The sequence below is a fragment of the Micropterus dolomieu genome, linkage group LG21 (genome assembly GCF_021292245.1).
Source record: "Micropterus dolomieu isolate WLL.071019.BEF.003 ecotype Adirondacks linkage group LG21, ASM2129224v1, whole genome shotgun sequence".
Classification (NCBI taxonomy): domain Eukaryota; kingdom Metazoa; phylum Chordata; class Actinopteri; order Centrarchiformes; family Centrarchidae; genus Micropterus; species Micropterus dolomieu.
In genome coordinates this window covers 16,074,012-16,096,973 of record NC_060170.1, presented here as the reverse complement: position 1 = coordinate 16,096,973, position 22,962 = coordinate 16,074,012, and the positions used below count along the sequence as shown (strand labels likewise).

Here is a 22,962-nt window from a genome sequence, read left to right as displayed (position 1 = left end):
ATCATTTGCAGCACACAGAAAAAGATCCAGATTCAGGATAATAAACACAAACAAAGATATCTGTTTCTGCAAAAGAACGCCTCAATTATGTTGTACAGTTTAATCAGGAGCCATATTAATTAATAGCCTACTAGCATGCAGTGCAATTTATTCTCATAAATAAGGTGAACAGGAGGACAAATTACATTTAAATTGATGCTGTTTTCAGTGCATCAGTCGAGCAAATAGGAGAGCATAGTGTCATATATTGTTATCAGATCCAAATGCTGTGTGCAAGCGTGCGGATGTGATGCGTTGCTTGTAAAAACACATTTTGGAAAATGCAACACTATTTTATAAAGTAAATCTCTCAGCTCATGTTATTTAGTAGAAGCCATATTTATTTTAACTCATCGGCAGCCTTGTTTAGTGAGTGGACTGTTTGTGTAGCCTAAATAAATGTTCAAACACAAGTGGAAGTCATTTGGTTTACTCTCTTTCGAACGGGGGAATCCAAATTAGTACCTGGGCCATCCCGTCTTGCGTGTGTGTTCCCCTCCGGTCAGTGACGTCACTACTCAGGAGGGTTGCCCCTTCCTGCGCATCGGTTATAAAGGGATGGAGCTCCGGTGCCCCCTTTCCTTCGGTGCACAAGCGTTGCGTGAAAGTGCGTTTTTTACCCACCAAACAGCATGTTTCAGCTTCACCAAAAGGAATGTCAGTGCTCCAGCAGTCAGTACGTATTAATATTAAAGAGGCATTTCACTGACCATTTATAGACAACTATGGGCGTTTGGAGGGTTGGACATGGAGCTCCCTCACATGTGCCATATTTCAAGTTGATTGTGATTATGAAGGGAACTTGCTTACAGATGTGCACACGCACGGTTTTATAAGTCTGAATATTTTTGTGCGTACGCTATTTTTGGCTTTTGGGCGCACGTACACTTTTAGTGAGGATTCTATGCACAGTTTTATAAATGAGACCCCTGTTTTGTAACTCCCCTCACATTTGTCTACAAACAAAGCCTTTTCCATTTATAGCCAGATAATAACAGTTTGTATCTGCAAAGAAACTCGGCTGTATCTTTATAGTTTTGCTAGCTTGCAGCTCTTGTCCTCTGGCTCTGTGTCTCGTTGTCTCTCACTCTTGTACGCTCTCGTGTCCTTTTTGAAGTTCCCCCACCAGCACAGATGGTCAACAGCAGAGCCCGCCCACAGTGGAAGTGACGCCACCTGACAACCAACCGGAGGACAACGGTGTGATGGAAGAACAGACAGCAGGTGAGTGGCTTTACTGACTATATAAACATGGTAACATACTCCCTTGGCTTTAACAGGGATCCAGTTCAATTCCTAATTACTAAATAACACTGCTTTATTTGTGTTGTCTTATCAGTTGCCAAGACAAAAAAAGAAATGTTGCATTATGTCATTAAGATCAAATTAGCTTAACTCGTCGCGACGAAGGAATTAAAGCCTTATTCTTAGTTTGTTTTAGAGGTTTTTTTTCAACCCTTAGAGGAGTAAACTGTGTATTAATAACTCCATTAGTAGAAATGAAAACATAAGTAAGGTTTTCATTTGACATTTCACTCTCATATTTGTTTCATCCTCTCCTTACGTGAACATTAGAAATACTAATTTTGTTTCCAGCTCTGCACAGTTAATGTTTACCGTCAGTGTCATTAAATTCAGTGTTCAGTGTTAAGATAAATAACCATCAAGAATAGTCAGTGTTATAAGTTCCCAGTTTAAAGATAAGTTATGGACACTGAATAATAACTGATAATCTAAGCTAATGATGTTTGATTGGACAGAGGAGAGTGAGAGCTCCGCTCAGCTCCTCAGGACGAAGAGTGATGCCGGGGTCTTAAGACGGGGCCAGCGACGGTCACCGAGCGACCAGAGGAAAATTCGACGCAATCGCTTCTCCATCAACGGACACTTCTACAACCACAAGGTGATGCCAGACAAGTGTTTGCCAATGGATCCCAAGAAAGTCTGACAAAACAACACAGTATAATGTACAAGCAGAGAGTTTAATTTGAGAGTAATTTGTAGCAATTTTGATGTTTAAATTTATTTTAAACCCACGCTTGTCCACATCTGTAGACAAATATATAAACACATAAAGTGACATAGGAAACTCAGTGCGTGTTCTATTGTGTTTTTCAGACAGCAGTTTTTACTCCTTCTTACGGCTCGGTGACTAATGTTCGGATTAACAGCTGCATGAGCACGCCTCAGGTGCTACGAGTTCTCCTCAACAAGTTTAAAATTGAAAACAGCGCAGATGAGTTTGCGCTATACCTCGTCCATACAAGTGGAGGTGAGTGTGAATTATTCCTTTTATTTCTTATTTGTCAAGTTTATTGATGGAAAACACTACAATGATGTATATTTATATTTATTTTCCATATATGATTTGTTATTTTTGTTCTGTTAATCGCTACCTGTGGATGTGTTTAATGTTTCAGAGCGTGTGAAACTGAAGCGAAATGACTATCCTCTGGTACTGAGAATAATGCAGGGTCCATGTGAGCAGGTCTGCAAGGTTTTCCTCATGGAAGAAGACCTGGGAGAAGAAGTCACATATGATGTAAGTCATCACACTCAGTGTAATGGTTTTTTTAAAGGATTTGATACAGAGCAATAAATGAACATGTCATATTCCGTCTGTTTGATAGCGTGCAGCTACCTTGCCTCTGTGTGTTCCATATAGCTTTATTTATCTCACCTTAGTCTCTTTTTTTTATGCTTTGTCATTATATTTCCCCTCCCTTCCACCAGGTGGCGCAGTACATCAAGTTTGAAATGCCTGTCCTGCAGAGTTTCATCACCAAACTGAAGGAGGAGGAGGACAGAGAGGTGCAGAAACTCAGGAGAAGGTACAAGAACATACTGTATGTAATCTACTTCACCGCCTCATCTCTGCCACAGTCATCAACACGTTCAGCTGTTCTTACAAACATTGTAGTACAGTAGTTTACATTGTAATTATTATCAAATGTATCTTCGCAAACATTTATTCCTCCTCTGTCTGTGTGTGTCTGCTTGTACTTGTAGGTATACGTACTTGCGGTGTATAATTGAGAAGCAGCTCAGTTGTCTTCCAGAGGGGGCGACGTGTATGTGATCTGCTCATCAAACCACTCCCAGAGTACCACATCCTCCTCCCAGCTGTGACCAAGAGAGTGACCAAGAACCCAATGTATGTGTTTCAGCGATTATCCTGCTCCTCTGAATTCCTGCCCCTGCGTGGGGTCTTTTTCAAATCATCCAGTCGGTCAACATACAGACGAAACTTTGAGTGTGACCATCTCAGCAATAGTCTTGTAAAGAGTCTTGATTCAGACTCGATCACTTCATCTCCTTCTGCTTTTCTCTTTGTCGTCACACACAGTGCACACAGAAAGACATTCCTCTACACTTCAGTGAGTTTAACCTTTTTTCAGAGTGAGCCTAAAACTACACATCCCGTCTCTACCCTCCAGACTGCCAGAAGCCGATACCCAAAATCAGTTTAAAGCACAAACATCATATAATATGGTCTTTGTAAAGTGCCTGTTAAAAGGTTTCTCCAAGCACAAAGACACACAGCATAACATTAGTACAGCTGTAAAGTACATGGAACCACATCAGCCGACACTGTTTGGGTCAATGTGAAACCGACCAGACCACGAGCAGACACCGAGTCCCCACATTGCACTGCGTGCCTATATGTTCCTCACTGTTTGGGAATTTGTTCATCGCAGCCGAGACGTTCACTGAAGGGATTATTGAAGGCCGTGTGAACAGATAATCTGTTTATGTTGCGTCCGTCAGTCTGTTGGTGGCCTGACGTCTCATTCAAACTGAATGTTTGTGATTGAAGTCAAAGGGATAGTTTGGGGAAACGCCTATTCACTTTCTTGCCAAGAGTTAGATGTTTGTTTGTGTGAGTACAGCCAGCAGCGGATTAGCTTAGCATAGCACAAATACTGTAAACACAGGGGGGAAACAGTTAGCCTGGCTCTGTCCGAAGGTAATAAAATGCACCTACCAGCACCTCTAAAGCTCACTGATTACCATGTTATATCTCATTTGTTTTAATCTGTAAAAAGAAAAAATTTATGACAAATTGTGGTTAATGTGTTGTTTCTTGGTCGGGACACGTTACCTTTCCATTTTATGCTATATTTATGAGGCAAATATTGTACAATTTGCTTCAGTACACCAATTTGACAACTGTAATTATTTTTTGTCTAATAAATATATATATATATATATTGCTCTAGATACAATATCTTACATAATGAATAACTTTTGATACTTTAGTATTTTGCTGATAATACTTAATTGGTATTTGTACATTTTGAATGCAGAGGTTACTAGTTGACTTACTAGTATTAAAAAGTACATCTATAGGATGGCCTTTCTACATCTAATATACTTTTATTTATCATGAGATATGCTATTCCTTGGTCAGGACACAGCATTTTGTCATTTTCTACACGTGTTAATTAGTGAGCAAATTTTGTTACCTTTGGACGGAGTCTGGCTAGCTGTTTCCAGTCTGTGTGCTAAGCTAACCTGCTACTTGCTGTAGCTTCATATTTACAGCACAGAGTACAGAGTGCTACCAATTTCCTCATCAAACTCAATGAAGCTCAAACTTTTCCTTTAAAGAAAAGAAATTCCTGAAACAACCGAACACTTTTTGGGCCCCTTTTAGTGTCTGGTTCATTGTCCTCAGTTGCATTAATGCCTTATGTAAGAAGACAAGATGATGTCGTGTTGAAGCACAGTAAAAAACTGTTTGAATGATGAGCAACATAATTCTTCACACAATGACTCCTGGTAGGCGTTGGATGTTGGACTGGCTGTACACAAGACGAGTGAAATCCCACTGAAAGACTGTGAATTACGCAGATGACCTTAGATGGAAGAATGTTGTGAATGTATGAATGAGCATTTCAAAGCAGCACAGTTCGCCTCCACATGTACAGCGCTTCCCTTAAGTCTGCTTTAGTCTGTGTGAGCACAGCCTGTCTGTTCAATATTTCTAATGTACACTGTTGAAAATGTCATCAAGGGTGTGTGTGTGTGATTCTGAGTGTGTGCATGTTGTATTTTTAGTGACTCTTAAGACTTGCCTGCTTTTATATTGTGTCTTTTACAAAATAATGAAGGAACTTTAGTCTTCAAGATGTTAGGAGCTCATGCCACTACCTGGAAAAATCTAGGGAGGGGGGGGTTCATACAATGATTGTTATTTAATAAAAAAAAAAGATAAACATACTATATCTGTAATCTCTTTAAATCTTGTCCAGGTCACTGTGTGAAAAGCCTACTGTGTTATGTAATGATGTTTAAATCTTGTGTAATTTAAAATGACGAGATACAACTTTAGTCATAGTCGAAGCTTCGGGAGAGCTCGCTAAGTGGTTTTCTGGTTTGTTCACTTAGTGGGCGGTTAAATAATTTAGACAAAATTAAACACACACACACACAAACACACACAGTTAGCCTATTTATGTCTGATGTTGAACAGCAGCTTACTGTACACTCAGCCAATGAGCAGGTGCAAGACAGAGTGATCCACTTCACCTGATAACGTCGTCAGGAGGACGACAGGCTGGCCCTGAAACATACTTCTCACTGTCAGAGGAGCTGCAAACACACGCTCTCTGGTTTTTACCGTTGGAAGAGGAGCATCATCTGAACCGCTGCACTGCAGACAGCCACTCAACAGGTGAGACTTTTTACTGTAAGAAGAGATTAATTTTTAGAATGAATGAAGGACATTTTTGTTATTGGTTATAACTATGCATGTAAATCACCATAAATTCATGGTACAGGACAGTGTATACATTGTCAAACAGCTAAAACATCTTTAACAGTCAAATCTTCAGACCATCATTGAGTACAATAGTATTCATAAATCAATGACAGAAACATGTATCATTTAGTAGAAGAAAATTCTATCTATTAAATCATCGATCTTGCCTTCATTTCCAGGCTTTTGAGACAAAGCAATCAAACAACACCGTGAACCAGAACATTTCAGGGTTTTGTGTAGTTTGAATTAAGATGTGTTTCTTATTTAATATAACCTGGTATGAAGCTTTATCTAAATTCAGCAGGTTTGATTTCTTGTTGTGAGGATGTGATGTTATTTAATATGTCCTCTACCCTCTTACCCTTACCTTTTTTAAAAATCAGAATGAAGTGTTTTACCCTCTTTGTTGCTCTGAGCTGTAATCTGAGAGTCACTGGATTATTCTCAAACTAAGTGACCCGGTGTAATTATAGCTCAACTCATCTTTTAAGAAGACACAGATTAGACTACGTAGTTTGTTGACGGCAGAGTGAATGATGTCATGCTGCTCACTGGGTGAAGTCAGTGGTGGAAGAAGTATTCAGATTGTTTACATAAGTGAAAGTAGTACTACAACACTATAATAATACTCCCTCACAAGTAAAAGTCCTGAATTTAAACTTCTATTTAAGAAAAAGTATAGACGTATTCACAAATTCTATTATTGATGTATTCAAATGTATACTTTAGTGTTAGAGAGGTGGAGCCAGTTTCAACAGCTTCATATACTTTATAAAAATGCATCATATTTTGTAAACAGATCATATAGGTTGTTAAACCTCAATCTGAAAAGTAACTGAAGCTGTTAAATGAACTTTAGTGAAGTTAAAAGTACAGTATTTACCTCTGAAATGTAGTGTAGCATAAAATAAAACTAGTGTTTAATTACAGTACTTTTACTGTAAATAAATGTACTTCCTCTTCACCGCTGCATTCTTTACATACTTAACAACATTTTGTAATTATGTAGAAAAAAAAATGCTGTCTCCATTATGGAAGAGAACGTTCAACACAGTATATTTTGATTTTGGTACTGCAAACATTTTTACTGCTTCTTGATTTTTCCATTTTATGCATAACATGTCATATCAACTATGACTGTCTACATATTATATATATACTATTACTAGAAATACACACATTATGGCTGCCAGAGTTGCACTTCATGCATTCTTAATTTAAGGTATTGTAATGGATGTATTGTAAATAGCCTTTTAAATGTAATTTATTTTTTATTTTCATTTATCTGTTCCTCCTGTCAGATAAGTGTTTAGGTTAAAATTTACTAAACCTCAGTGCTAACAAACAATTGTCCATTGATGACCATGATGCAGCAGGTCTCGTTAGATCTGATCCCAGGTCAGCTGTTTATTTGTTACAGTGCTTGTATAAACTGTGTTTCTCAAAGCTGGTTAAGAGTCTGTACTGCTCCTAATTTATCAGCAATGTAAAAATAACACAGCAGGATGAAAGCTGCCGTGAGAACATCTCATCAGCCATCGGGAAGCAGTACAAGTACAGTTACTTTGTACAAGTACAATTTGATGTACTTGCACTTTACTTTCCATTTTATGCTATATTTTTAAGGCAAATATTGTACTGTTTACTTGGGTACACCAATATGACAGCTATAATTACTTGTTACTAAATTTTGCCTTCAAAATATATGTTACAACTTATATAAAACTAAAATATAATGCATTTTATAAATTAAACAACCATGTATAAATTAATAAAAAATTACCTTCCTCTCAGACAGCAACATTTAACGCATCAATAATAATAAACCAATGATATTTTATAGATATACAATATTACATTTTGCATAATGAATACTTTTACTTTGAACACTTTATCCTTAATTGGTATTGTTCAGGGCTTGCAAGTTTACATACTGGTATTTAATAAGTAAATTTAAGGCCTTAACATCTAAGATAGTTTTTTTTATCATGAGATGGACTTTTTGTTTTACAATGATAATTGTTTTTAAAGCTGCTTCTGTCCTGTCATGGTCTTTATTTTCGTAACCGTCAGAAGTCATTGTGCTTCTTGCTTAAAAAGTACTTATTACTACGAGTAACAGTTTTGATAAAGTACGCTGTGGCATTGCTACTTTTATTTCAGGAAAGGATCTGAATATTTCTTCCACCACTGTGAAGAACTGAAAAGTCCAGAATCACCTGATCATTACAGAACAGAACAGAAAATAGTTTTTCCAAAGTCAATCTTCCTAAAAATTCCTTTTCATTTGTCTTATTTTTACAGCATAAAAAAATCATGTCTGGCCTGCAGAAACTCTCCCTCACAGTTGCCCTCTGCCTGCTGCTCCTTGCCACACTGTTGCCCAGCTCTGAGGCCCGGCGTGGAGGTGGTGGTGGCTTTGGCCGAGGTGGAGGAGGCTTCGGCCGAGGTGGAGGTCGGGGCTGGGGCGGTGGTGGTGGCCAGGCCTACAGACCCATCCAGAGCAGTGGCCCCAGTGCAGGGAAAGTAGCTGGGGCAGCTGCAGCGGGCGCAATAGGAGGAGCAATGATCGGGTCTGCCCTGAGCCGCCCTGGGTACGGGTATGGAGGGTATGGAGGAGGGTATGGAGGATATGGGTATGGAGGGGGCTATGGAGGAGGGTATGGCTATCCACATTATGGAGTTGGTGGTGGCTACGGCCCCAGGCCTGGCTATGGCTATGAACCAGAGGGCTCTGGAGATATGGAGTACTATACTGGAGCATCTAGCGGCCCCATCTACAACAGCATCATCGTTGTCATTGGCTCCCTGATGTCCCTGCTGATTGGCCACTGGGTGGCAGTCATGTAGAGCAGGAGACAGAGCTGGGATCCTTAAAACAGACACAGACCCTGACTAAAAATAACCCACAGCCTGACAGAAGACATTTTTTGGTTTAAAGTCAAATATGAAATATGACCCTTGAAATATGAAAAGCTGTGGTCAGTTTGTTTCCCCGACACTTGGCCCTCCATGTAGACAGGAAGAGGAATTTTGACCCATTTAACCTCTACAACATGCCGGTGTGATGCCACATTTCAGTCTGCAACTGTACTGACAAACAAAGAAAACCACTTCCTGTAGATATTTATTGTCATTCCCATTTCTCTTAATGTGGTCAGTCTTTTTGTACTTTTCATGATTGTGGTGGTGACGGCGATATTTATGATGGAGATGATTTAAAATGTGTTCTGGCAAACACATTCTCTGTAGTCAATCTGTAACGATAGACCAGGAATAAATTAGATTAGTTTATTCATGTTAAGCCTACCTCAAGAAGCCGGAGTTTAAGAGCAGCTACACATTTAATTTGATAATGCCATTTCTCAGTATATTCTTCATAACTTAATCTTTTAGAGCGTTTTTCAATCTGCCTGCTCTGTATCTTGTTATATTTTCAGTACATTGCTTGTATACTTATACCTTATTAAAGTACATGTTTTATGCCATTTTGTAGAGGTTTATATACAAATGTTTGATATTGTTATATAAGTAAAAAGAACTTAGAACAAACATTTGTGTAGATTTTTATTGTCTACATTATTGTGAGAAGAAACCATTCTAATGTTACCTGCTGATGAGAAAAACTGTAACAAAACCTGTCGCTGAAATACATGTTTTCGATTGTATAGGAGACTTGATAAGCACAGGTTGAATGTAACCAAGTACATTTACTCAAGAACTGAACTTTTTACAGTACAAATTTGAGGTGCTATTACTTTACCTGAGTATTTCCATTTTATGCTGCTATATCCGTCTATTCTGTGACATCTCAGGGGTAAATCTACTCCACTACATTTGTCTGACAGCTTTAGTTACTTTCCGGATTACAATTTATCATACCCAACCTGTCCAGTGAAAACAAAGTATCTCCAAATTAATTTTGACTTCGATTTGTTCTGGTAAACTGAAGAATGACATGGTCCTTTATGGGGTGTGTAAAATCTCCTACTTCTTAAGATAAATAAAAAGATAAACTTTTTTTTGATGATGATGATGCATTGCTGTATTGTACTGGTTAAACTAACAGAATATAAAGTCCTGAACATTAGCACAACCTTAAATAACAACAGCAGTAAAATGAAACATACACATTAAAGAAGCAGTGATATTCATCCAGAAACATTAGATACAATAAAACATTAACAGGGAACATTTTACTGCACAATGAGTACTTTTACTTAGGTAAGGTTTTGAATGCAGGATTTTTACTTGTAGTGGAGTATTTTGACAGCATGGTATCACTACTTTTACTTAAGTAAAGGACTTGAATACTTCTACTTCGCTGCTGTTAAGTGAACAAGACCAAGAGCCAACAGCCTCACTACCAGTTCTGTGGGGCTGCACAGAGGTGGTCTGAGCTAAACGCTCACAGTGACAAAGCTAACGTGCTGATGTATAATATTACAATGTTTAACAACTTAGTTGTGTGTTTTAGCATGCTAATATTTCCCATTATAATTACCATTAAACACATTACAACTGAGGTTGATGGAAATCTCATTCGTTTAGAAAATATTTAAACAGAAACCAAAGAATTGCACAAATTTAAATTTGGTGATGCTGGTAGAAAGAAGAACAATCAGGAGATCACTCAAGTAATTACAGGTTATTACACCCGAAGGGAACATGTATGTCAGAACAAAATTCAATCCTAATCTATCCAATAGTTGTTGAGATACTTTAGTCTAGAACAGAGGTTTTCAAAGTCTAGGACGTGGCCCTCCCTCAGACAAAGCTTGGGAAAAGGTTAGCTTCCTTGATTAGTTTCGCGCAGTCCCTGGATGCCTTTGGGATCATGATTATGTGATCATATAATCAATTGATAAGATATACTAATGCTATATAATATTGCTGTATGACATAACTTCAGACTACACCAAATACATAATAATGGTCTGTCCAAAGGTATTTATTAGTTTCTGACTTCTTTGAACTCTCTCTTTAACCAAATCACACACTTTGAGGCTCTTCTATAACTCCTGTTGATAACTAACGTAATAACTAGAAATTTCATCTCCATCAACGCCTCACTGTGTATTATAAAAACATGACGTTTAAGGTGCACAAGCTTGGTGGTTTGTGTTCAGCCTGTGTTTTATGAACATATGGGAACTTGATGGGGGGCTGTGGAGCTGCATGACTCTCAGCCTGTGAGCTGACATTTAACAGCCTGCTGCCTCCTATCATGTCACAGCAGACTGGACAGGGCTCCGGTTTGCTTTCTTCTCTGCCTACATTACAGCAGTAAGCATCTTAAAAATCTGGTGGTGTTTATTTGAATGCAACATTCAGCACAGTGATCTTTGGACCTTTCACACTCGGTAGCCATGCTTCATTACAGGTTCAGACCTGGAGCACAGAGACATGTTGACACAGCCCTCATGTTGTTATTCATTATGTGAAATGTTGCCACAACATACTTGATATTTTTACTCTTTCTGAGTTTGTCTGCAGTTTGTCATCTATGACAAATTAAGTCAGGGATAGAGGTTTGTTATTATGAACCTCTTTATATATATATATATATATGTGTGTGTGTGTGTGTGTGTGTGTGTATGTATGTATATATATGTATGCATACATATATCTATATACATATATATGTATATATGATAATCTTTATTTAATTTCATGCTTTCCACATTGAGGTTTATATTTATATAGTAATACCTTGATGTAGAAGTTAGTAAATACAATGTTATGATGATGTCAGTGTAAATTGAAACATCAATATATTCACATACAGACGTAACACACATACCCCTCAACCCAATGTCCTACCCTCTGCAAATTTAACATGCACTTTTGTACTTTTACTTAAGTAAGACTTTTAAATACTTGTAATTTTAACAGGTTTTTTTTTTACATTATTAAGGCCCCTGAATACTTCCTCCACCATTAGCATGTTGTCATATACAGAGGCCAGTAATTCATACCCATCACTAAGCATGTTAGGGAATAACATCAAAAGCACACAAAGCATGACGTGCAACATACAGGGAACCCACAAATGGGTACATACAAAAACAACATACATACATATACACACCAAAAAATTTAATATGTTGATTCAGATCATTTCTTTTTCCAGCTTTTAAAAAAAATCTCAATGTTTATGAAAATCTAAATTCAAATGTAAATGCATTACTTTGTAAATTTCCTTGTGGTTCCTTTATTATAATAAATCAGGTGTCAAGTAATTTGTGCTCAATCCACCAGAAACCCTGATTAACTTCACAATGTGTTTGATCAAAGTCATCTTCGAGAAAGCTTTTCATATAAAGCTCGTTTTCAGTCAAAACTTTCTTGCACACCCGATTCTAAAAGTCATAAAACAAATATCCACAAATGCAAGTAAGTAAAGTTATTTGTTTATTTGACAAGATAAGCAAAAAGTGCAAGTCATCCCTCAGTATTCAGTTGAAGCTCCAGCAGCACAGCAAATGTGATCTGTCACAGTGAAAGACATTCACGTCTTTTAAAGCGGTTTAAAATACATTCAAAGCCAGACACAAGATAACGTAGGCTTCAACAACACGTTAAAAAAGGTACACTGTGGGGTTTTTGATCACTATAGTGGTCAGATTGTTCAACAGTTAATGAAAAAAATGTTTGTTGTGATGAAATGTGTGGTTAAAGGTGCAGCGGTCATGACAGTACTCTGCAGTGGCGGCAGGAGGCGGACGTGGGAGTAATAAATGGAAAAAATCAAGAAGGAAAAGGTGTTGAGGCTTTTCGTTTATTGGCAAAACTGAAGTCAAAGAGGATTTTATACCAACGGGGAGGAGGTCACAACATGTTTTTGTTATATTTTATGTAGCTTCAAATTATCCCACTTGCCACACTGGGTCTCGAATAATGACCGAGTCAAATGAATTATGGAGGTAAGAAATGTGTTCATCATGTGTTTTGTCCAGTTGTGTTGAATTCGAGATGTTTGTTTGCAATTAAAACTCCAGAGAGTACCTTTTAATTGTTTTTAAGTCACCATAGTCTATGGTTAGAAAAGATGTTGTACAAATCTTAAGTAATATACTGTGCACATCTTGATATGCAGGCTTAGCAACCATACACTCTGATAATGCAAGAGTTGCAGATGAATTCAGCTCAGAATTAGTACATCAGGGGTTTAAGTCTTCTTAAGAGCACTTCTGCAATCACAAGCTACCCCACAGAGGGGGGAAGAAAGGCAAAACATTGGACAGAAGAGGAAGGTGTGTTTATAAAAAGACTAGAAAATATAAAACACACTAAATACATACAAATACCATACAATGCAATGGCAGTGTACATGGAAACATGTTAAGACAACACACATCAATATTAAGAAAAAGCCCACTTTGCTTTGCATTGATTCCAGTGTAACAAGGAGTGTTAGGATACAGCATAAATCTACATCTGTCTGCTTATGAATAAGATATAATAATTAGTCGTTAGGACCTCATGTGATAAAAGTCCATTAATGGTTTAAAATACGAAGATATTAGTAGATATGATCTATTACAGATACTCCGTCATGCTAATTGTAATACAGTGGAAACCGCTCATAGTGATCACGGTTACAGTCACCAACTCTTTATATGGATCAGAAAGCTTAGGACAGGATCATTGCTTTACAAATGCTGTTTAAATAATTAGCTCATAGTAATCAAGTTACTGCTTACAGTGTTAATTTTGGGGTCTTTTCATACATATGGAAAAAAAAATAAGAATATTTTATTCAATACGTTTGTTTTCAAACTCTGACATCAGTTTGGTATTGGTAGCCTACAGTTTATTTCCAGGCCTGGTAAAAATTTAGAAATGCACCGAAACCAGTGCTAAGCTGTGGCTTAAAAGCCTATTTGCACTACTGACGTTACTGTATTTGTAAACAGCACAACACTGTTTTACTGTTAAAGCCTAATTATACTTTTTACTGTACTGCATTTTAAAAAACAGTCACTAATATTCAGTAAATCGCGAAGCTGTCCAATTCATTACCTTATATGTAATAAATACACAAATGTTAATTAGATGGTAATCTGCCAGATAAATAAAGAAAATGATTAACTTTACCCAGACAGACGTGATCTCTATACGAGGTTTTTAAAGTTAAAATCCAGTATTGATTGAAAGTGTTGGATCACTATTCACTGTTTTAGAAGTCTTCCGACATCAGCATCCTTGTTGGTAATATACTCATATTACATCTAAAGCGCATGTCCATTATTGTAAAGCGATGTATTTACACAGATTATCACCATGACAGAGCAAGTCCTACAGGTGCAAAGTAACCCTCGCACATGCTTTGTCCTCTGAGACAAAAAAGAAAAGAAAAACAACCTAGCCAGTTTCCTTGAATAAATAATAATTTTTCCTGAAACACACATCACAAACACAGAAAGATGAGTCACTGGTGGTGCCACTCCTTACTTCTATGGCTAGGGTTAGTGTTGAATAACATGCTCTGTGTTATTTTATTAAATCTAAATGGACATTAATGGTTCAGACTCCTCAACGCCAACAAAAGCCTGGAGTTTCAGAGTACAGTTAATGGACCATTTCTCTTTCAGAAGAGGAAAAAGGAAGTGCAATTTGTTGCAAACATGGTGACTCTCTAGTAGTCTAACTGTTCCCTTTCCTTGAATAAATAGTAAGGACATGCATGAGGATGCAAAAAAAACCCCACATAAAGTAGAAATTCACACACAATGAAGAAAAGGGAAAAAAAGGTTTCTTTCTCCCTAATAATTTTCCATCCATTTACTTAATTCCTTTAGCACATTCTCCATCACTTTCACTGCTAATGAAAGCGTCAGTGCAGCAGCATTAGCATGTTGCTATTCAGTAGCATCAGTATAGTACTGGTGACCACAGCTAAAAGCCCTCGCGAGCCCATCTCCAGTCCCTGCACCCCTCCGGTTTGTCTCGCCAGGTACTTTTCAGAGTAAACCATGTACAGCTCTAAGCATCTCCGGACCTTCAGCTGATTGATCAGTGCTGGGTAGCCGATCTCCACGATGCTGACTGTATCATCGTCTTCATCAGTGCTGACAGCCTGAGAAGGCACAGGATTGACTTCAGGCTGATTTAGAGGGCTGGGAGTTGAAGGTGCAGTGCTGTTGACCTCCTCCGTGTTGCTGCCTGTGCCAGTGTGCGGACCTGAGGTGACAACAGTAGTTGTGGTTGTAGTTGTGGCAGCAGGTTTGCTGTTTGGCTGTCGGTTCCCTGCAGGTAGAAGGTCTGTCCTCTTCATGCAGGCGTCCATGTAGCCATCATAGGTCTCAGGGAGTTGGCTGTACCTGTAGTCTCTGCTGTAGTCGTTGGTGTCGGTAGACCTCGCACCATATTTCCTGTACATGTAGTTGTTGTAGTAATACTCCTCCTGGGAGTTGTGGAAGTTGAAGGGAGGACGGGGGAACCTTCCTAACCCGTAGCCCAGGGCCATTCCTACTATAGCCCCTCCACCTGCTGCCATCACCGCACTGCGCCCAAAACCTCTGGAATTATCGTTGGGACGCACGCCCATTGCATGAACTGATTGGGAAAAGGGAGAGCCGCCCCCAACACCATGGCCCCCGTAACCAAAGCTGCCCCCATAGCGAGGGCTCAGGATTTGGTTGTTTGGGTTTTGGTTGATGTATCCACCTGGATAACCACCATAGCCTCCTCCGTATGGGGAGCCCCGTGCTGGATACTGGTAGCCTCTTCCACCCGGCTGCTGGGGGTAACTACCCGGATACCCAGGTCTGCCTGATTGCGGAGGGTAGCCTCCTTGATTGGGTTGTCCAGGCTGTTTGGGGTACCAACCCTGAGAGTTGGAGCCCTGATTAGTGTTAGTGTGGGTGCTGCCTCGGTTGGACGGGGGAGACTTTGACTTTGTGCCGGAGCCTTTCCCAAAGCCACCACCTTTCCCAAAGCCACCGCCTCCTCCTCCCTTCCTGGCCAGTGAAAGATGGGTATGAAACAAAAGTAGTGACAGACATATCACAGATAATGAATTCAGCTTCATCTTCGCCCTGTAGGGAGGGTTGGGGAGACAAAAGAAAAATTAAGAAAGGGAGAAGGATTTTTATCAGTTTACACTCAAAAGTCTTGTCTCATTTAATGAGAATTGTCTGTCTCTCCAATCCAACTTTAACATAGATGAGAACATGCACCTAACACGAGTTTCATTGAGCTGAGAGAACTGGGAACATTAGAGCAAGTATTTAGGCTACTCTGTGGCATGTCTTCTGTTATCTTGTTTTACTAACTCAAGCTAGTACAAGCAATATATCATTAAATCATGTTGATAAAATATTTGTAACAGCCTCAACATGTTTTTGCACCACACAGTCTTGTCAACCTACTTTACCCCATAGTTTCAACAAGGTCTGTGGACCCAAAATAGGATCCTAGGTCGACTTGAAATAAGCACAGTGCGCGTTAATGTTACAGAAGATGATCAAATGGTACTCTTTCCAGTCATCTGTAACTTTCGGTGCCTTTGCATCATGTTAGGTATGTTACTATCAAAGCCATCAATTATACCATCAATTCACCAATTTAAAAATAAAAAAAAAAAACTTAGTGTCTCATTAATAATAATAAACATCTTACTTTTTCTTCAGGAAATTTAAGATGACAAAATTCCAATGCAAAGTTAACATCCTAACTGGAAACATCACAAACTGGCATGGGATGTGCACGGCCCAGGACAGGAGGGCTCTGCAGCGGGTGATTAAAACTGCTTAGATCATCATTGATACCCATCTGCCGAGCACCAGTGATATCAGTGAGGTGCCTGCACAGTACCCTCCCAGCCACAGCCTGTTCACCCTGCTGCCGTCTAGCAAGCGATAGAGAAGTATCCCCTGTCGTACCACCAGACTACAGAACAGCTTCTTCCCTCAGGCTGTGAGACTCAATTCATCCTCAGCACCATAAATACTAGTTTGTGTGTAGCATAAAGGGACTACAGCTTTCATTTTGCTGTACAACCTTGTGTTGTATCAATTTGAATAAATGACCTATAAAAGTCTGTATCTCATATTATATGAGATAAGCACCTTGTAATTAAGAGAAAAGATGTGATCCATCATCCATGTTTGAGAAGGAAAAACCATAAAGACACTTTAGATGTGATGCATCTTGAAAAATGACAAAAATGATTATTCAAACATAAAAATAGTAATTGAACTGATCATTTTACTCAAACAGTTACAGCTCTATTATTCATATAGCTAACCCCTAACCTGATTTAATTATTTTTTATTTTAATGCTGTATGATACGATGAAACGACCTGTATGACAATATTTTCAAGGATCAAGGTTCATTAAACAGCAGAAGGTTGTAAAACGAAGTCAAAGTTTTAAATTCCCTTCATGCTACACACAGAACTTCACTCACAATTAAATGTATACTAAAATATGGTAAGATAACACAACAAAGCAATATACACAGGTGACTGATTATCAGGTTTATGCTCAGTCTCATCTGTTGTCAATCCACCACCAGCCCCTGTAGATCATTTCACCGTTAACACAACCATTGAGTTTATGAATGGAGTGTCAATGTTTGCTGTCAACCAGTGACAGCAGGTACCCCCAGGCTGTTTCCAGGCAATACAAGCCCCACTATGGCTGCTTGCAAAATGCTGATGGTCTTAACTTACCAGTTGTTTTGTGTAAACACACTCTGATAACAGACACAACTCAAACTGCTCATTAACATTCATAATACCGAAATATGTGTTGTGGTGGCAGCCCGGCTGACGGTGAGTGTCCTGGTTATTTCTCCTTTTTTTGTCTGTGATTCCGTTTTCCCTGTACTCTGCCTGCCTCCCCTGTGTGTGCTCTCTCTCTCTCCCTCCGCTCCTGAGCCCAGCCAACGACCTGCACCTCGTCAGCCACACCTGCCAGCAATCAGCCTCATCTCCAATAGTACTTCTACCCCGGTTCCCCACTCCATCGCTGCTTGATCGTCGTTGCTCCTAACCCGGTGCCCCTTGATCCCTCAAGCTATCGCGTAACCTGCATGATCTGTCTCACTGTTCTTGGTTTTTCCGGAGCCACTGATCCTGTTTGTCTGCCTGTCTCTCCCCAGGTTCACTCACCCTCGTCTTCTGTCAAGTCGGCTGGGCTCGCTCACCTGCCCTCTCCCCTCGGCGTCCTCCCAGTTCTCCCGTGCCTCCTCTCCCTCGGCTCCAAGTGCCCCCCGGCCCTCTGGTCTCAGTCTCCCCGGCTTCCACCTCTGCCCTCAACTTCAGTCCCTCAACCCCTTATTTCCCCTAAATAAACCTGTTAATCCCCAGAGTTGCGTTTGGGTCCACTCTGTCCCCACACCACACCTTAACAATATGGCCTTTAAACTGGGCTAAAACATTCACAGACCCAGCTACCACCACACCTCAACTTGCATAATCATTAATTATAATTAGACAGGATACGAATCTCATTTTGAGATAATGTCATTTATCTAATTATGAGACGCTGAGTGGCTAATTATTATGGGGTACATACAGAAGGCATAATTAAGAGATGAATTTGGGCTTTAGCCTATAAATAAAATTGAATAAATCAACCTTTTTCTTTATTTTTGGTAACGTTAAGGCCTACATAGCCTACTTAGTAGCTAGTATTTATTTCTTTTAACTGTATTTTAATTTCTAATCTTTAATTTCTTTCGTAAGATGGTTTTGAAAAGTGCCCTACAAGATTTAATTAATCATCTGTTTGCTAACATTAGTTAACGTCTCCACCCTTAATTCGTCCACTTCTACCAGACATTTCTCGTGGCAGTCACAGGACACAAAAACAAGAAGACTTCGGTGTTTTATGGTGGGGATGGGGATGCATGATGCAACAAATAACCTGCTCCGGAGAACGACAGCTCCGAACAAACAAAGCAACCAGACACAGCTTGTTTATAAATGCATACTGCAGACATACAATAGCTAACCTACTTCTGTCAGTGCATTAACAGTGCTCGCACTTTAATGTGGCCTTCCAGCTACCACTGCCTTTCATTCGGTTAAAAGATGGCGCTTGACAGTGTGAAGTAACTATCGAGCGTAATTAAACATTGATGAGAACAGCGTTGAGATACGGGTTTATTGCCTCGTGGGAGGTAAAAAAACAATATCCATTTAATTCCCCAAACCCGGATTAAAAAACGGGAGGGTGCGGTTACTTTAAATGAGGGACAAGCCTTAACGTACCTCCAGTGGTGGCTGCTTGGATCCGCTCTTCTCCACTCGACTGTTGGTTCACTTCAAACGGTTAAAACGTCTTTAGTTCGGAAACTGGGTGAATTTCATATGACGTAACGTGGCACGAGGGACATGGGTCGCATAGAGACAGCCGAGGGGGGCGGGGTTTCACTGAACACTTTTCCCAGCATCCTCACCCATGATGATGGTGATGATGATGTCCACCTTTTTGTATACACCTCACACGGAAAATCACCACAGCTAAATGAATAGTGTGCCACTATTTTAAAAAATGTACTGAATGATAGCCTACTAGTGGTGGGAATAATCAGAATCAGCCAAGTTGTTTTTACACAGAAAAGGAATTGTTTTTGGCGACTGGGTGCGCAACAGCAATAAACATAAATAATCATAAAGATATCTAAAAAAAAAAAAAAAATTAGTTTGACAGAATTTATACAAGTATTTGGATGTGCAATAGAAGAATCAGAATTAGATCTGATATGTTGTGCAAACATTAGGTGGGGTGGCATGACAGTCAGAGTCAGTGGGAGACCCGGCCTTGTTGATGAGGTCAGCTGCAGAGGGGAAGAAACTGCTCATGTGGCTTGAGGTTTTTTTTTTCCTGATGGACCGCAGTCTCCTGCCTGAATAAAGCACATTTACTCAGGTTATGTGCTCAAATAAAATAATGAAGCACTTTACTTGCTGCCTCCATTTAATCCATCCATACACTTCAGAAGGACATTTTGTACATTTACATCAGGATTTTACATTCAAAACATATAGTTTTTAAAATATGAAAATGTTCTAGTAAACATTACATATAGTCCTTATTTCTACTGTCAGGTACTCAGTGTTTACAACTCTTAAATATTTTACATACATTTATGAAGTCGCAGACAAAAAACCAGTAGAGACCGTAGTGGCTGGTAGAAATGTTCAGTAACCTGCTAAACAAAAATAGATTTCAGACCCTGTCTAACAACAAGCCTACTTACATGTTGATGCATTTATAAGTAGCCAAGCTGAAAGGGTAATTAAGTACTGATAAAGCTTTTGTACTTTTATGCAGGATGTTTACTTGTAATATAATCTACTTTGTTGTGTTATTGTGGCATTGCTACTTTTATTTAAATAAACCACCAAGAAAAGTTAGTAATATCTGAGAGCAAAGCATAATACAGTGAGTAAACTATAGAGGCCACTTTTGTCTATCAGTTTATTCAAGAAGTTTCAAGTTTACAGTTGATGTTTCTATTTGTTGACACATTTGAAAGTTTTACAGTATGTAAATAGTCCCAAGAATTCAAGTCCTCAAGGATCAAAGAATTTAAACATTTCTAAACCTGATGCATTTTCAAAATTTAAGCCAGATGTTTCTGGGTGTTCGTAGGTATATAGATTGTTCAATAAAAGCAGTATCCTGACAAAAGAGAAACGTCCCAAACCAAAGGCTACGTTTCAGCATAGCTTACAACTCTCATATTAAACAAAATGACACTTTGTTGGTAGTTAAAGGAGAACTAGCGACACGATTCATACCTTTTAACCACTTGGTGTTAAACTCAAAAGCTCTCAGGAGATCATTGGCAGAACTGTGTTTTTGTGGTAAAAGCAGAGCGTGCTAAGAGTTGTAATAAGGTTAGCTGAGCTCTGGTAGAAAAAACAGGTGGTTGTGGATGCTTTTAGGAGCCAGAACAGAGAGCCCAGTGCCCTAATTCATTCCTGACTACAGATGATGCCACCTGCTGGCCATTGAAAATCCTGAATCTTGTGTGAGGAAAAATTATGTGAGAGTTAAAGACCTGCAATTCAGTCAATATTTGAAACCATATAAGCCACTGATTAATGAGCTATATGTTGAGGCTATAGCGGCTTCCTTACAGTAATAATGCTACATTTTCACATGAAGAAAGTTTTATTACTCTTATCATCAACACAAAGACAATATATTTTCACAGAGAAATAAAGCAAATCACACACCATGGTGGCACTGATGTAACACATCAATGGCAATCATAGGTAGTTCAAAATCAGTACAGCAGATATAATTCATACATCAGTTTTACACTAAAGATTTTTGCAATCTCAAGCAGAGAAGGGAGATAAGTGGGAAAAGTGAGGCAAGTATATAAATAAATATATCAAGACTTACATACTGTACAAAGCAAAGGCAGGTCATATGGATTTCATCCACAACTGGTAGAAATACCATTGTCTAAAAATACTCCATCACAAGTAGGCTAAAACTCCTGAATTCAAAATGTTACTTAAGTGAAAGTATATATACACACATATTTTTCCATACTCTTTTCTTTTTCCATTCTTATCCATACCTGGAAATTACTACTTTACTATTACTTTACATACTGTGTAGGAAACCAGTTAATTATTTAATGGTTCAAGTGTGTAGTATTTAGGAGTATTACAAAGACCTTACATAATGAACCGTTATGGTTTTACTAACTTAGAATGAGCCATTTCTAGCTACATACTCTGCGGGTCCTCTTACACGGAGGTCGCCATGTTGAGCGGCCATGTTTCTACAGTAGCCCAAAAAGACAAACTGCTCTACAGAGCGCATTTGTCACTTTGTTGAATACACACGAAGAAGAAGAACAACAACAACAAGTAACATTAGTAGTGGTAGTGGTCGTTGGTTTATTAGAAGTAAGAAGAGAAAAGAAATTTGGACAAATGGAGGCCCACAAGTATTATTTAGCCTACAGTGTGTGTCGGCCAACGTAGCTTCTCCTACGCGCTGACAAAGGAAGGGGTGAACGATGACTTGAGTAGTTGAAGTCACCACTAGATGCTACTAAAACTTACACACTGAACCTTTTAACACACTCTTATGTACACCTCATTTCTATATTTTTCCATCACTTTCACTGCTAATGAAAGCGTCAGTGCAGCAGCATTAGCATGTTGCTATTCAGTAGCATCAGTATAGTACTGGTGACCACAGCTAAAAGCCCTCGCGAGCCCATCTCCAGTCCCTGCACCCCTCCGGTTTGTCTCTTCAAGTACTTTTCAGAGTAAACCATGTACAGCTCTAAGCATCTCCGGACCTTCAGCTGATTGATCAGTGCTGGGTAGCCGATCTCCACGATGCTGACTGTATCATCGTCTTCATCAACAGTAGCAGTTTTTCTGAGAACCTGTGAAGCTGGAGGCACAGGATTGGCTTCAGACTCATGTAGAGGTGCAGAGGTCAAGGAGTTTTCTGCTGCAGTGTTGTTGCTCTTTGTTGCATTGCTGCCAGTGGCTGTGGCAGCAGTGGCTGTGTTAGTTACAGAAGTAGTTGTGGTTGTAGTTGTGGCAGCAGGTTTGCTGTTTGGCTGTCTGTTCCCTGCAGGTAGAAGGTCTGTCCTCTTCATGCAGGCGTCCATGTAGCCATCATAGGTCTCAGGGAGTTGGCTGTACCTGTAGTCTCTGCTGTAGTCGTTGGTGTCGGTAGACCTCGCACCATATTTCCTGTACATGTAGTTGTTGTAGTAATACTCCTCCTGGGAGTTGTGGAAGTTGAAGGGAGGACGGGGGAACCTTCCTAACCCGTAGCCCAGGGCCATTCCTACTATAGCCCCTCCACCTGCTGCCATCACCGCACTGCGCCCAAAACCTCTGGAATTATCGTTGGGACGCACGCCCATTGCATGAACTGATTGGGAAAAGGGAGAGCCGCCCCCAACACCATGGCCCCCATAACCAAAGCTGCCACCATAGTGAGGGCTCAGGATTTGGTTGTTTGGGTTTTGGTTGATGTATCCACCTGGATAACCACCATAACTGGCATAACCACCATAACTTCCTCCGTATGGGGAGCCCCGTGCTGGGTAACCTGCAGCTGGATAGCCCCCAGCTGGGTGTCCTGGCTGCTGGGGGTAACCTCCTTGGTTAAATTGTTTAGGCTGTTTGGGGTACCCACCCTTAGACAT

At 39.5% G+C, this 22,962-nt stretch overlaps 4 protein-coding genes across 5 annotated transcripts in view; 2 read left to right on the top strand and 2 right to left on the bottom strand.

Moving 5' to 3' along the window:
* The window catches only part of rassf2b (Ras association domain family member 2b), a 27,252-nt gene extending 9,127 nt beyond the window's left edge, over nucleotides 1-18,125 (top strand). The window contains exons 6-12 of one of the 2 annotated variants that reach the window (XR_006822436.1): nucleotides 1,157-1,263; nucleotides 1,800-1,942; nucleotides 2,158-2,311; nucleotides 2,460-2,581; nucleotides 2,773-2,870; nucleotides 3,049-3,193; nucleotides 17,917-18,125. Coding sequence is in view for 1 of the 2 variants with exons in the window: in XM_046034593.1 (XP_045890549.1) it covers nucleotides 1,157-1,263; nucleotides 1,800-1,942; nucleotides 2,158-2,311; nucleotides 2,460-2,581; nucleotides 2,773-2,870; nucleotides 3,049-3,118 (694 nt within the window). In the remaining variant the exon portion in view is untranslated. Of the gene's footprint in view, nucleotides 1-1,156; nucleotides 1,264-1,799; nucleotides 1,943-2,157; nucleotides 2,312-2,459; nucleotides 2,582-2,772; nucleotides 2,871-3,048; nucleotides 5,279-17,916 lie in introns of those variants that run through there. The other variant, XM_046034593.1, reaches the window with a different exon arrangement.
* Nucleotides 5,537-9,291, top strand: sprn2 (shadow of prion protein 2). Its single transcript, XM_046034594.1, has 2 exons — nucleotides 5,537-5,716; nucleotides 8,108-9,291. Exon 2 carries the CDS (start codon nucleotides 8,120-8,122, stop codon nucleotides 8,651-8,653), a length of 534 nt encoding a protein of 177 aa, XP_045890550.1. The 5' UTR covers nucleotides 5,537-5,716; nucleotides 8,108-8,119; the 3' UTR covers nucleotides 8,654-9,291.
* Nucleotides 12,205-19,167, bottom strand: LOC123960081 (major prion protein homolog). Its single transcript, XM_046034592.1, has 2 exons — nucleotides 19,031-19,167; nucleotides 12,205-15,846 (listed from the first exon to the last, which is right to left on the bottom strand). Exon 2 carries the CDS (start codon nucleotides 15,837-15,839, stop codon nucleotides 14,643-14,645), a length of 1,197 nt encoding a protein of 398 aa, XP_045890548.1. The 5' UTR covers nucleotides 15,840-15,846; nucleotides 19,031-19,167; the 3' UTR covers nucleotides 12,205-14,642.
* LOC123959859 (major prion protein homolog) lies at nucleotides 12,205-22,962 on the bottom strand. The gene is made up of 2 exons (XM_046034173.1): nucleotides 21,911-22,962; nucleotides 12,205-14,622 (listed from the first exon to the last, which is right to left on the bottom strand). The coding sequence occupies exon 1, from the start codon at nucleotides 22,960-22,962 to the stop codon at nucleotides 21,931-21,933; it is 1,032 nt and encodes a 343-aa protein (XP_045890129.1). The 3' UTR covers nucleotides 12,205-14,622; nucleotides 21,911-21,930.

Coding starts and splice junctions, on each gene's coding strand:
- sprn2 (XM_046034594.1), top strand. CDS start 8,120: ATGTCTGGCCTGCAGAAACTCTCCCTCACAGTTGCCCTCTGCCTGCTG.
- LOC123960081 (XM_046034592.1), bottom strand. CDS start 15,839: ATGAAGCTGAATTCATTATCTGTGATATGTCTGTCACTACTTTTGTTT.
- LOC123959859 (XM_046034173.1), bottom strand. CDS start 22,962: ATGTCTAAGGGTGGGTACCCCAAACAGCCTAAACAATTTAACCAAGGA.